The sequence below is a fragment of the Electrophorus electricus genome, chromosome 18, assembly GCF_013358815.1.
Source record: "Electrophorus electricus isolate fEleEle1 chromosome 18, fEleEle1.pri, whole genome shotgun sequence".
In the NCBI taxonomy this organism is placed as follows: domain Eukaryota; kingdom Metazoa; phylum Chordata; class Actinopteri; order Gymnotiformes; family Gymnotidae; genus Electrophorus; species Electrophorus electricus.
This window is the reverse complement of record NC_049552.1, coordinates 7,134,878-7,149,189: the sequence shown is the minus strand read 5'-3', so window position 1 is coordinate 7,149,189 and position 14,312 is coordinate 7,134,878. Positions and strand designations below refer to the sequence as shown.

Here is a 14,312-nt window from a genome sequence, read left to right as displayed (position 1 = left end):
CTTGCAAAGTATGGAAGTGACATTTTCGTTCCACGTGACAAAACGTTGGACCAAATATAAAAAAGGTAGTTTTAAAGCTTGTTAATATTAGCTCAAAAACTTCATAAACAAACACCAGGTCATAAAAATCATTCGAACTACTTTTAGATATTACAGCAGATAAAATAGGCTTTTGTGTGAGTCTCCCGAGGATCAAAATGAAACTCCCTTATTTTATTAAAGGCGTCCTGTCTAACAGGAGCCCCGTGCATGCGGCCTGTCTTGACTCCGTATTGTGTGTAGTGTTTGAGAAATGCTCTGTTGTCATTGGCTGGCAGCTGCAATGATTCAATCCTATTAGTTGGACTTGAGCTTAGCTTCCCTGGCCCCGCCCTCCTCTGCCAGAGTGACCTGTCAGCCCTGCCATCTGCCAGGAAATCAACCCAGGACCTTCGACCTGTAGGGGTCGTCTCCTTGGAAATGAGGTGCATTGTGCATTAGTTGCCAGGTCTCTGTCTGAAAAGGGGCGTACCAGTCATACAGAGTGACAGAACGTCGCTAGATGATTGAGGGTATCGAACGGACCGATACTGGGTCATGTCACTGAGCAACCAAGGCTAGCTGAGCCAACACGACCGCCCCTGGAAGGGCACGGCGGCTCAGTTGTGGGGAGTAGGTGTCCTGGGATGTTGCCCAATACGTATGCGAGTCGGTGCATGTTAGTGTAGAAGTACTTCATTTAAATTCATTTGAATTGAGCACTTGAGTTTGTGCATTGAGACTCAAGGTAAATTACCATAAACATTAAATATTATAATGGAGCATCATCATTTCATATATTAATAAACTAAATCCAAGATGGACCATTTGTTGGTGTGGTAGTTGCTTGATACTAAGCCTTGAAGGTCAATAATCTGCCTTTCCCAAAATTTGATATTGTAAAGTAATCTGTATCATTTTTGGTCAGTACAAAAATATGAATGAAATCCAGACTTTCTGTTGAAGGGTCGTATTTCATTCTTGTTGAATTATAAATGAAGGTGACAGAGGATTTTGAGACTGAGAAATAAAACATGAACCCTCTCTAAAATAGCACCATGCTGCATATCGTGTGGAGAAGGTAACCAATGACTCCTCGCGCATCCGTGTGTGTGTGAGAGAGAAACCAAATAGATTTAAAGAGATCATTATCTTTACTCATAAACAGAGACCTTGGATCCAGAGGTTGTGCCTGTGCTTGTAGCAGGTGAACCTCATCGTCCTGTCACAGAAACCGTTCTCAGAACAGGTTGAAGCGGAGAGTTCAGTCTGATTATTAGATGAACATAGCAATGAAACATAACGTGTTCCCATATAAACACAGAGCTGGGCCTCAACACCAGCAAAGCCTTCCAGAGAATATTGCTTGCGAACCCACTCTCTTAGAAAGGAAACTATGGGTACAATGGCGTAGAATACTTTTTCACAGAATGTTCCAACTGTTCTCGCACGGCGAGAAAACGGACGGGCTACGGATTCTCTGCCTCCAACCGCGTCCTGTCCTGCCCCGCCAGGTGGAGCGGGAGAAGGTGAGCCTGGTGTCCACGCTGCAGGACTCGCAGAAGCAGCTGGAGCAAGCGAACGGCGCGCTCTCCGAGGAGCACGAGAAGGTGAGCCGTCTCACCGAGAACCTGAACGCCATCCGCAAGCTGCAGGCCAGCAAGGAGCGCCGCTCGGCGCTGGACGAGGAGAAGGAGCGGGACAGCCGGGAAGACGGCGACTACTACGAGGTGGACATCAACGGGCCCGAGATCCTGGAGTGCAAGTACAAGGTGAGGAGCAGTGGGGCACGCCGGGTCGGGCCCTGTGTTACGGGGTTGTGCGGTTAAAGCTGACAGGTGGGCCAGGTATCGACGCTAACCGCACCCCCCCCACCCCAAATCCCAGGTGGTGGTGTCGGAGGCGGCTCAGCTGAAGGAGGAGCTGAAGACGGTGAGGATGGAGTACTCCTCCTGCCAGTCGCAGTACGAGGAGGAGCGGGCACGTCTGGAGGGCCAGGTGACGACGCTGGTCTCGAAGCTCAGCACGCTGGAGCACAGCAGCCGGGTGGAGCGCGAGCAGCTGGCGCGGGTGGAGAAGGAGCTGCGCAGGGCGAGCGAGGTGGCGGGCGAGACGCAGGGCAGCCTGAGCGTGGCGCAGGACGAGCTGGCCACCTTCAGCGAGGAGCTGGCCAACCTCTACCACCACGTGTGCATGTGCAACAACGAGACGCCAAACCGCGTCATGCTCGACTACTACCGCGAGGGCAAGGGAGGCGTGGCGGGCCGGGCCAGCCCCGAGGGGCGCGGCCGCCGCTCGCCCGTCCTGCTGACGCGCGGCCTCTTCCCCACGGCCGAGCCGGAGGCCCCGGCGCTGGGCTCGCCGCTGCCATCGCCGGTGGCCGACCCGCGCAAGGAGCCCATGAACATCTACAACCTCGTGGCCATCATCCGCGACCAGATCCGCCACCTGCAGCTGGCCGTGGACCGTACCACCGAGCTGTCACGTCAGCGCGTGGCCGCCATGGAGCTGGGCCCCGGGGCCGACAGGGACCAGGAGGCCAGTCTGGAGGAGATCCTCAAGCTTAAGTCCCTCCTCAGCACCAAGAGGGAGCAGATTGCCACCTTGCGCACCGTCCTCAAGGCCAACAAGCAGGTAAGCGCTCAGGCCAATGAAAAAATATTCAGTATTCAATATTCAAATATTCAAATGAAATATTCAAATATTCAATATTCAAAGCTGAAACAGAAACAGACAAAAGTTTAAATATTACTATTCGAGTGCCGTGCCACTCACTTCGGCTGGTAAAAGTTGACTGTGCTAGTTGTGCTCATATAGGCTAAATTACCAATCGACTTATCGAAAGAGGCGGAACCTTTTTAAAAAAACCGCCAGTACCGTCAACAGCTGGGAAAATCGCTCTCAGCGAGGAAGGAAAACGCAGGAAGCAAATGGAGTCTGGTCAGCAGACCCCCACGCGTCACCCCGGGGCTGTTCGCCTGCCCACTGAGCCCCGTGTGCTGGGGTCCATATCAAGATGAAAGCAGCAATAGTGGAGTTCAGCACCTACGGGCCTGCCTGTCAGGCTGGGTGGGTGGCTGTGCGACCCCCTGCTGTAGCGACCCACACACGATGAATATGTTCGAAGTGAAGGCAGTTAGAAAGGCTCTTTTGAAGCTGGACACCTCAACAGTTAGCACAACATTCCAGATTTAGGTTAGCTAAATTTAACAAGCCACTGGTGACACCAAATGGTCGTGTAGACATTCTTTGACGCTTGGGTCGGCGGAGGCAACATGTTTTGCTTTGTCTTGATTGTAGGTTTTTATTTGCTTTTGTTATAAACTTAAAATCGGTTTGAAGAAATACCTTTTCACAAGAAATAGTGTGTTGGTTTTAACCTATTGATTACATTGTGACCTTGCTGAGTCAATCAGGAAGACTGATTTTGCTATAATGGTATGTCCTGTCTGTACCCCCCCCCCCCCCCCCCCCCCCCCAGACTGCTGAAGTGGCACTGGCCAACCTGAAGAGCAAGTATGAGAATGAGAAAGCCATGGTGACCGAGACCATGATGAAGTTGCGCAACGAGCTCAAAGCCCTGAAGGAGGATGCTGCTACCTTCTCCTCCCTCAGAGCTATGTTTGCCACCCGGTATGGAACACACACACACACACACACACACACACACACACACACACACACACACACAAACCAACCAGGAGCATCAGTAAGAAGGGTATAATAAGGGTGGAACTATGTGTTCACATTAACACATGGAGGGCGGGGTTTCCAGAGACAGATTAAGATTAGATAGACCTAGACGTCGATGGAATTCACCCCCCGCCCCCGAGCCCTAAATCTTGCCCGTTACTCCAAGACCAGGAATTATCTGGAATTATCTGGGCCTGAACAAAACTGGCCTTAAGGGGGTTTGTTTATGGGTCAGTTGGAGGGAAAGGGATGAGGAAAGTGTGTGTGTGTGTGTGTGTAAATCTAGAGTAAAGGGGTCTGAATTCTGTCTTAACTAGACTATCAGAGTAACCAGGATGGGTAGGAGGGCAGGTGTGTTTGCGTGTCCCAGTTTACAGCTCTTTTTCCCAGTTTAGACTGGTGTTGCAAATAAACCAGGTAGACGTAGCTTCCTGTCCTGTTCGTTGCAAACCTGAAATCAGGGCACATTCCTTTTGCTGAGACGTTGTAGGCCTTTGGTGTGATGTTTGTGTGAGTACTTTTGGTGAGATGCTTCAGCGAGGGCTTTTGGCTGGTTTGTAGTGGCAGCGGCATTAATGCGGATGGAGACAAGCCCTCTGTCCCTGGTTATGTTAGCTACTGCGGGGATGTCAGAGTGCAGCTGTTGCGTGCATTGGGACTCGTCTGACCATGGACATGTGCATGTAAAAACGTTCACAAACCCCCCCCCCTTGCTTCCTGCTTCCTGCTTCCTGCTTTGGATGTTTGCCTTCGTAGCTGTGAAATGTGGCCCAATCACAGAACATGGCGCTTTCTCATAGTCCAGCATAGACTGCATAGTTCAGTTGTCCAGTACAGTTTGTGTGGTGCATTGTTACCTGGTGTCCTGCCCCCTTATATACCCCCTGAACAAATGGTCTAGTAATTCTAGATCTGCGTCTGGCTGCCGAGGCTGTTTGCAGCTGTCTCGTAATTTTATATCTATGTACTGTGGCCAGCGAACTGACCTTGATGATCCAATTCGAAATCTCCACGGTCTGTGGGAGCCGTTTCATGGAAAAACAGTGAGGTTTGAACGAATTCAGAACATTCTGACAATACAGTAGTATCGTTGTGTTTCAGAAGCACTGGTGATCAAGTAGTGTGTTGCACCAGGGCCCAGTGCTTCTGTTAAGCAGGTTGCATGAATGGTTTGGGCTTATGAAATCTTTCTTCAGGTGTCTATTTCAGTAGTAATACTCATTTCGCTAGCAGCTGTGAAGTGGGAGCCTGTGGTGGCAGACTCGTGCTATCTGAAGGCACAGTCGTCTGTTTTGAATAATGTTATGACAACGGCCCTGCAGGCCACAGACTACAGATATTGCTTTAGAGCCCAGAGCCACGGAAGCCGTTGTTATTAACCATTATCAGTCTGAAAACACTGTGTGTGTGTGTGTGTGTGTGTGTGTACACAGAGTAGACTGAAGGATTAAATCACAAGGTTGCCATATAGGCCATGGCGCGCGCGCGCGCACACACACAAACAAACACACACACTTTTCTATCAGTGCAACAGCAGAATAGATTTTTGAGCCTCTTGCAAAACAGTGAATAGCAGTGCCTCTGATTGGATGTCTTTTGAATTGACAGATTATATTGGCCTAATAAGAAAAGGGGCTGGTATTGCTATGCAAATTAGCAGACTTTCAGGCAGGGGGCAGAACTCATTTTCCCACCCTCCCAGCGTGTACATATGGGATGCCGTGTACTGTTCTAGAGTCAGTTCTATCCACTTTTCTAAAAGTGGAAACTAGTAGACATACACTAAAGGCTCGTAGAAATCTGGGGCCAGGACTGTAGGCCTTTTTTAATGGGTTATCATGCAAATGTTTCTGTATCACTCTAGAAGAAGTGAAAGTGTAGGGGATTTGGTGTAGCTGGCAGCCTGGGTAGTATTTAGAGATGAAGCAGGGTGAGTCTCATTCCTTTTTCAGGCATGGCTGGACATGCTTAGGCCCAGAAAAGAAAACAAACACCCTCAGATGAAATAGCATAATTACCTGTATGAGTTTCATTTCCCCACATGCTTTTTAGAAATAAACCCCCAGTTCAAATGCTTGTGTGTACTTGTATGACTGCATCTTGTGCTTTGATTGTATGATTGGGTGCTTTTTTCTTTTTCATGTAACTCACTTTCATTTTCGACTGTTTTTGCATCACATCAGTCCCCATGTTGCCTGTGATCAGCTGAGGCGTGGGGGGGGTACCCATTTGTGAACATTTAAATCCCTTGTGTGCAGTCCCTTTTTGCCCGTCTTGAATATAGCGACCCTGCATCACAATACAACCCCACTCACCCTCACCCAAGCTCCAGAACTCTACTTTCTCTCTCTCTCACACACACACACACACACACACACACACACACATATACAAACATGTCTTTTGTGCACCCCTGCACACCCCCCACTTTTCCCGGGAAAACTTTTCCCACCTCCATTTGAGCCCAGCTTTTTTACTAAAGGTTCCCAAGAGAACACTGCACCTAATGGGGCCTCACTGATCTCTATTGTCAGGCAGTGTGTCTGCACAGCATAGCTGACTAGCACACCCCCGTTGGGGGCCTGACCACCCCCAACGGGATGATGTGTGTTCGCCTCGTCTAGACTGACGCTTGGTCACCCCAGGGATCAAAGTTCATCCCGTGGGAAATGGCTGTTAAGCAGTCACTCAATAAAACCCAGAGCAACCAATAGCATCCCATCCTGCACAAGCACTCACAGCCGGCCAGTGAGAACAACCCTTTAATGTAATGATTTGATAAACTTTGCTCCTATTGGCTCACTCCTGTTTACATTGCCCGATGTTGCAGATGTTACTATTTAAATCAAAAAAATTTTTCATTGACCTTTGTATGTTCTTAGTAATTTCTCACCCAGTTACCCAAAACGAGTAAAATCAGTCTTGGCTGATTCATGATTTACAGCAGTAAAGTCCGAAGCAAGTAAGCAAACATTCCTAATATATGCACTCCATTAATCAGGCAGCGCCCCGGCGCGCCCGTCTCTTCCCCCGCCGCGGAGCCGACGTGCTCCGAGGGCCGGGTGGGGCGGCTCGGGGCGAGGGAGCCGCCGTTAAAAAATGATTGTCCAGGCGTGTTCTATCGAAACACGTTCGAGGCGCGAATGCAGAAATGCCATGTAACCTAAAGCCAGAGATGAGGGGAAGCCAGCTAATTAAAGAAAAACGTTACTATGAGTAAACGGCAGCCGGGACTGGTTAGCCTGGCTAATCGGCTTAACGCTAACCAAAGCCATGCTTGTTTCAGAGTGCAGGGTTGGTGTAAGTTAGCATGGGGTAATATGCAATGGGAGAGAGATTAATAAAGAGGGGGATTATTTACCCGGTGGAGGTGCATAAGGAGTGCCGTTTCGTCCTTCCGTCTGTTTATAGGCCGTTCAATCCCAATCACTGTTCAAACCCTAGGCCTCCTATAAATCCTATAATCCTTCATCTTTCTCATCTTCCTATTAAAATGCACACTGCATGGCATGTTTTAGTGAAACGGATAAGACGCTAGAGCCAACCGTCTTTTATGGTGCGTGAGTGTGAGAGAGAAATTGCATGCACTCGTGTTTTCTCTGAGAAGGAATTTGGCATGCTTGGCAACCTAAATGAATTGCAGGAGTCAGCACTGAAATGTTCATTTTGGCATGTAGGGGAAGAATTCTTACACTTAAACACTGCCATCTAGTGGTGTGATAGATCGTGGACTCCATAAAGAATTAAGCTTCATTTGTCTACCTGATCTAACGTGTGTTTATCACATTATTGTACTATTGTTATTATTTATACACAAATTACTCAAATACCCAAACTACTGAAATGTTTATTCAATTTTGTTTATTTAGCTTACTACAAGCTACAAAGACAGTGTCTGTCAGTATTTGCCTAACAGAATGATTCTGAATCAGTGAGTTTTAGAATCAGATGCAACCTACAGCTCATAGTTAAGATGCAAAAACAGTGCCCTCTGTTGGACCATAACTAGAAGTACAGCTGTACTGTCAATAATGTCATATGAAATGTACCAATGACATTTTCAATCACTTTCCCAATGTTTGTTTCAGCATTCTCTCTCATTCGCTTTCTCTTGCTCTTTCTCCAGCTGTGACGAGTATGTTACTCAGCTTGACGAGATGCAGAGGCAGCTAGCAGCGGCGGAGGATGAGAAGAAGACGCTGAACTCGCTGCTCCGCATGGCCATCCAGCAGAAGCTGGCGCTCACCCAGCGTCTCGAAGACCTCGAGTTTGACCACGAGCAGTGCCGCCGGGGCGGAGCCAACGGCCGCAACAAGTCCACCTCCTCCCGGGGCAGGTCCACCCAGAACACCGCCCACTCCAACGTAAGTCCGCCCCTCACCGCCACCTGTGGGGGCCGCGGCGAGCCCAACAGCCTTCTGGGAACGCCGGTGGTGTTCTGCAGCGAGAAGTACAAGATCTACTGCGACTAAAAGCTTCGGGTGTGTTTTAAAATGGCGCTCCTCGGTGTACAAAGCCCCACTCACATGCGCTCTCTTGTCTGCTCTTTTGGTGTATGTACGTGTGTTTAAGGCTTTGTATGGTTATGCCTACAAGTGTACTAGTAGCTAGTCGAATGAAGATGGCTAATATGATAGAGCTAGCTAATGGCTGCCACACAGGTGTTTGTTGGACACAGAGGGCAGGTTGTCTCCTTCTGTACTCATGGTGCTGTATCTTAAGTGGCAGCTTAGTATCTAAATGTGTGTGTGTGTGTGTGTGTGTGTGTGTGTGTGTGTGTGTGTGTGTGTGTGTGTGTGTGTGTGTGTGTGTGTGTGTGTGTGTGAGAGAGAGAGAGAGAGAGAGCGTACACGTTTCCCAATTAGATCGCTAGTCATGTTAGTGGGAGCTAGACGTGAGGGCATCATGTCGTGGTTTTGGCGTAAATCTAGTCGCCCTCCTCGCCTTAGCAGATTTCCTCTTTCTCTTTCACTCTCTCTCCTGGCTCAGAGAAACCAACCTGAACCCGGCAACCCATTGTCCAATCAGGTGACTAATGTTTACATTGATAAACGAACTTGTGAATATGCAAACGCTCCCCCTCCCTACTTACAGTTACGGGAGAACCATGGAAGGTTTTGATATGAATTGAGAAAACGACTCAAAAGTAAAACGATGGGTTTGCCAACTAATTTAGGACTACGGCGTGAGCGTTGTCAGTCCTCGGTCTCACTCAAGTGCAGGTGGGCAGGAGAGGGGTGTTTGTTGTTTTTTCTTGGAACGGCAAGCTTTTTGCCAAAATTCCAAATGGATCACATTTTTTGGCACTTGCATGCAATTTGCGATTGCTAGTGGATTCTTGGCTGCAAAAACATGTCACCCAGCTTTCTTATTAGTTTATTGTCTTAGATTGTCTCCACCTCGAGGATGTGTGAAAAATGGTCCTGCATGATAAAGAAGGGGGACATTTCTCACAGTTGCGCCCTCTCTTCATTGAATCGACCCCCCCCCCAAAAAAAACAAAAAAAACACCGAGGTTTTTCATAGCCATAACACTGGAGAATAAAGGGGACGAGGAAAATCAGCGCTCTCCCTCAAATTCAAGTGCACTTCAGCTAGGGGCCTCAGGTTCCACATTTTGTCGCACAAAAAAAAAAAAATTAAAGACAGATTTAAAATATAAACACGCAAAGTCTGATCTGTGGAAAACAAGTTTTTGGTTGGTGGAGAGCCAACTGATCACAAAATAAGAGCACAACGCTTAAGGCACCCTAATCACGGCACCGGCCTAAACGACGATCCTAAACACCCCCGTTGTTAAGTGCCTGTCTCCTGCTTTCTGTCAGAAACTAGCTCCATTTTGGGCTTCGTGTCTCTGAACCCTAGCGCTAATCTCTCTCCCTCCTCTCTCTCTTCCTTCTCCACTTCTCCAGCTGCCTTCGCTAACTGTTAAATCATCTCCTGGGAGCGTGTGTGTGTGTATTTATATTCTCTCGGAAGGCTCTCTCTCTTTGCTACGCTTCCCATCGACGGCTTGCCGTCAGCAGCTCCCATCCGCCTCGTCGCGCTCCGTGAAATAACGCCAGGCCACGTTTCCGTAAACGCTGGCGCGTAGCGAACTTCGGTAACATGGCGAGGAAACAGTGTGACGTTTCTGTTTGCGATAAACTAGCTGGTTGCCTCGTGTTGTCAAATAAACAAAAAGCTTTAAAGACAGTGGTGAGCAGATTTAAAGAAAAAACAAAAAAAAACAAAACACGAGGCTGGCGCTTGTAGTAAAATAGTAATCCTAAAGTCGTGGATGCTGATTACCATGGTAATGAAAATCACTTTGTTAGCTTTATTACACTAAAAGCAGGGTTGGGGACAGACGAGGAAAGTACCTTTTCTTAATCATGTCATGTGGAAACGATTAGACGTTATTCTCAACGAGATAATAATAATTCAGGTTAACCCTTCCCTTCCTCCTAGCCAGAGGAAGCGTGCGAAGTGGGCAAGAGCCTCGGTCCTCAACTCTGCTTGCGTGTGTGCTGCGTATATGCCCTTGGTAACCTAGGCCTTTAGATAACGTACTGTATTAAACAGACACTCAGCTACGCGCTCATCTCAGACACACACACACACACACACACACACACACACACACACACACACAGCTTGGATCTGACCACTCTCGTTTTGTTCCTTCATCCATCCCCATTAGCAACGAGTGAAAACATGACATATAGTTGAAGGGTTTTATCAGACAAGGAGAGACTGAAGGTGCCAGTCTGTTGTCTGATAACATCATGAGATGATTGAGGGGAAAAAAGGCATTCCCAATTTTTGAGAATGGGCTAAAGTGGAAAATTGTTTCATAAATGGAGGTTTTGTTTGTTTGTTTGTTTGTTTTTGTGTTTGTTTGTCATGGGCTCAGAGGACATTGATTCAAATTGTGTTGCTTCCTTGTTATACAACTGATATGCCATTTAAAGTTTATATAGTATTAAGAATTATTAATAATATTTACTCAATGGTATGAAATCAGTGTCCACTGTCCTGAGCCCCGAACATGCTCCTAAGGAACCTACATGAGCATGCAGGCGACTTTTTTGCTCACACATACATTTATTACTGTACATCCCCATTGGTTTACACCACATAACACGCATGCAGAACACTAATTTTATTGTATATTTTTACTAATTTGCATGGCACTTGAGAAGCTCCGCCCAGCTTTTTCCTATTGGAGGACAGTACGACCGGCGGAGCTTCCTCATGGGTGGAGGTTTGATACTTGTGAGCCCTTGGCTTCCAGCACCTGTCTGTTTTGCCTCAGGACTTTCTCAGTGTCAGCTGTGCTTGGCTTCTGGTGACTAACCCAGTTTTACTCTTGCTGGTGACTAATCTTGGCTCTCCAGCCATACATTTTGATTGCGCGTTCTCTACTTTTTGCTGAGTTCAGCAGTTATTTAACATGCTGCCAGCATGTCTCTGATTTTCAAAGGTGCACTCTTCTATGTTTAACAGTAATGTAATTTCTGTTATCTTTGTTTTTTCCATTTTGCAGTAATGTTCACCCCCTAGCTGTGCTGGGAAGTCGACATTCCATCACTGCTGACAATTTTGGTCTGCCGTAGCAACTAAATTTTTAGCCCAATGGAAATCCACTGGAAGCCTAAACATTTAAACACTATATATTAAAAGATGTGGATATTCAGTATATTTACAACTATTAATATAGCTGACATGTGATAAATGATTAAGAACTAAAATTAGCACGGTTAGAGGGGTTTTTGTTTGTTAGTTTATTTGCTAGTTTATAAATAGTCTAGTAGGAAGCCATGCTCACAAATAAAGAAACTCCACCCGTAAGAATTGTGATTGGCTAAGAAAATCTTGCTAAATTAAAATAAGGAAGGAGTTGGGGATTAAATAGAACCTATGCTACATTGGGTTTTTGGTTTTGTTTTTTCTTAACCTGTGCACTTTTAATATAGGAGTATATAGCTTTTATTATTAATCTAGGAAAGGTTTGTAGTGCTTTGGTTTGTGAGTCAGTTCAAGTCTATATACACGTATATATTGATAGTAATAGATTTTTCATATATGCTCTCTGTATGCAAAGAACAGAGAACAACTCACTCACTTATCCAAAACTCACCTTACAAACCAGTCCTATGGTGTTCTGTGAAATGAATCTACATGCATTCATCATTTATATTTCATTTATAATGTTGACAATGTTTTTTTTTCATATTTGTGCTACTGCCATATTTTAAAACAAAATCCCGGGTGGTCAGATGCTGGGCTTTTTTGTCTATTTATTATTCTTAGGAATAGTTCAACATGAATGAGAAGAAACTTGACGCCGTTCTGGCTTAAACACGGTAAAGTGGGCTTCTGAAAAACAAAAGCCGTGCTGCGTGAGACAGTTGCGTGGAATTTTGTTTTTCCTCCAGTGCTTCTTTACTCGAGCTTTCTGGGGATTGCTGACTTCGTGAATTCTCTGCGAGCGTAATCAAATCAATTCCAAATTGGAATGGTCTCATTCTCTCTTTATTTATCGTGCCAAGTCTTGGTGCACCGTTTTACGTTTGATACAAGTATCAATCAATCAGTCCATAAACAGAAAAGATGGAGATCAGAAAGAAGATGGGAAGTTGTTGCGGTGGGTGTGACTGAGAGGCCACTGCTTTCATGCCCTCCATCTGGTTGGTTTTCTGTTTCTGCTCTTCGTTCTAACCAGTAGTGCCTTTCTTTATTTCAAGAGAGAATTCTAGTCTAGATTACAGGTTTTGTAGTTTTGTTTTTTTTTCTATCCTGAAGGTAAGGAAATTGGCAAGGATTTCTTGCCTTTCTGAACGCTTAGAAGCAGCAATAACTGCAGAAGACACAATCTGTTTTGCGACAGTGTGTTTTGTTAGTCTAAGACATTAGGTGAGTAAAACTTAAAATTTGCAGATTGCGGTGAATTCTTGAAATCAGCGATCCCTTTAGCAAATTCAGGGGTTTTAGCAAAAGGTCTTTTTTAATCAAGTGGTGGGAATTCGAGTCCTGTTTTGCCTCATAGTGGAAAAAAAAAAGACTCCACACATGCATGTGTGGTGTTTTGCTGGTCAAGACTGGTGTATCTATAGCTTTGGTGAAGGCAACGTGGTATTGATAGTATTGTTAACAAATGCGTGAACGTGCATCCTCTTTTTGCCCATTATGAGTGTCACTTTTTTGTTTGCTATCTGTTTGGGGTTTTTAAACCTTTTTTTACATAATATTTTTAAGCATTGTAAATTCAGGAAACAGAAAACATTTTGCATCAACAAACTTAAATGGTGCCATTAAAGTCACAGCTTGTTTGTTGAGGCGTAAACATAATTAGTACATTTGGGTAGCTAGTAAAAATGGGTGGTGGTCTGTCAATTAAGTGCAATTTAAAATGCTGATTTACAGAAATGAGGTTTTCTGTTTGCTGAAAGCGATAGCGTTGTGATATTCAGCTAGCCGTGCAACCTTCACATGGTCATATTGTGTTCCAGTATTGATCCGCAAGGAGTTTGATACCTTTATATAAAAACAATGATTACATCCATATGTTGGTATTTATTTGAAATGTCTTGCAGTACTGTATTCTTTATTAATAACGTGCATTACGATCAGTGGCAAAAAAAAGAGAAAAAAAAGAATTCAGATTAAGTCATATGCATGTTTTTCTTCAGCCATGGGACTTTTACACAGGACAGAAAACAAACGTAGAACTTTAAAGAGGTTAGAAAAGAAAAAGGAATCAAAAAATGAAATGTGTTTAGCTCTTAAGCAACGTATTACTGCTGAACTAACCTAGCAGAAAAAGTGTTGTTTTGTTTTCTGTAGTGGGTTTACTCAGTCTGTGTAAAGGTAGTCACGCTGGATTAAATCAATAAACGGGACTAAAACTTTGGTCAGTTTCCTGTTTTCATTTGCTCATTTCCTGTTCTCAGCTTGTGGTTGGTGGATATCCATGTCATTCACGCAAAAGGCTTCCCTCCTTTGTTTCCAAGATGGAAAGAAGGTGCTTTCCCAGCTGTGAATAATGAGCTCATCATTTTATTGGCACATATAAAGCACAAAAAATGAAGTACACAGGCATGGTGAAGGTTTGTTCAGACAAAGTTTGAGTTGTATTTTTTGCAGCAGAGCCCAGTGTACTGGATTGGAATTAGGTTGCGCAGATGAGATTTTAGCCAATCACCATGCTTCTGTCTAACATTTACGATACTAGCCGAACCTTGTTTGAAAAGGACTACGAGAACCACACTACTAGTCTTCTGTACGTTTTTACGTCCACGTGCAGACACCTGACCCAAACACACCCGCAATTCTCTGTTCGTCGAAAGCTACAGTGTCGTGCCAAAGAAGTGCAGAGGTGTTTACTTCATACACCTTCCCTCTTCCTACCTCATATGCGGATTTGTAAATATACATGAAGCTGTGTTCCGAACGGCATGGCGTCTGCATCTCGGAGCTGAAGTGTCCCAGGCCCAGATCAGACATACATCAATGAATGTCAAGATTTTTTTTAAATTCCGTAATACAGGATGGGGAATGTTGCATGCGATGGCCTGTTACGATCATACGCTGGGGTTGTTAGCACATTTCTTTAGTTT

At 45.5% G+C, this 14,312-nt stretch overlaps 1 protein-coding gene across 2 annotated transcripts in view; it reads left to right on the top strand.

Moving 5' to 3' along the window:
* zgc:171572 (protein bicaudal D homolog 2) overlaps positions 1-13,606 on the top strand; it is a 38,116-nt gene extending 24,510 nt beyond the window's left edge. The window contains exons 6-10 of one of the 2 annotated variants that reach the window (XM_027015001.2): positions 1,533-1,790; positions 1,906-2,652; positions 3,500-3,651; positions 7,838-8,075; positions 11,240-13,606. In XM_027015001.2, coding sequence (XP_026870802.2) covers positions 1,533-1,790; positions 1,906-2,652; positions 3,500-3,651; positions 7,838-8,075; positions 11,240-11,242 — 1,398 coding nt within the window. In that variant the 3' untranslated portion in view covers positions 11,243-13,606. Of the gene's footprint in view, positions 1-1,532; positions 1,791-1,905; positions 2,653-3,499; positions 3,652-7,837 lie in introns of both variants that reach the window. The other variant, XM_035536352.1, reaches the window with a different exon arrangement.
* Positions 13,607-14,312: the final 706 nt, after the last annotated feature.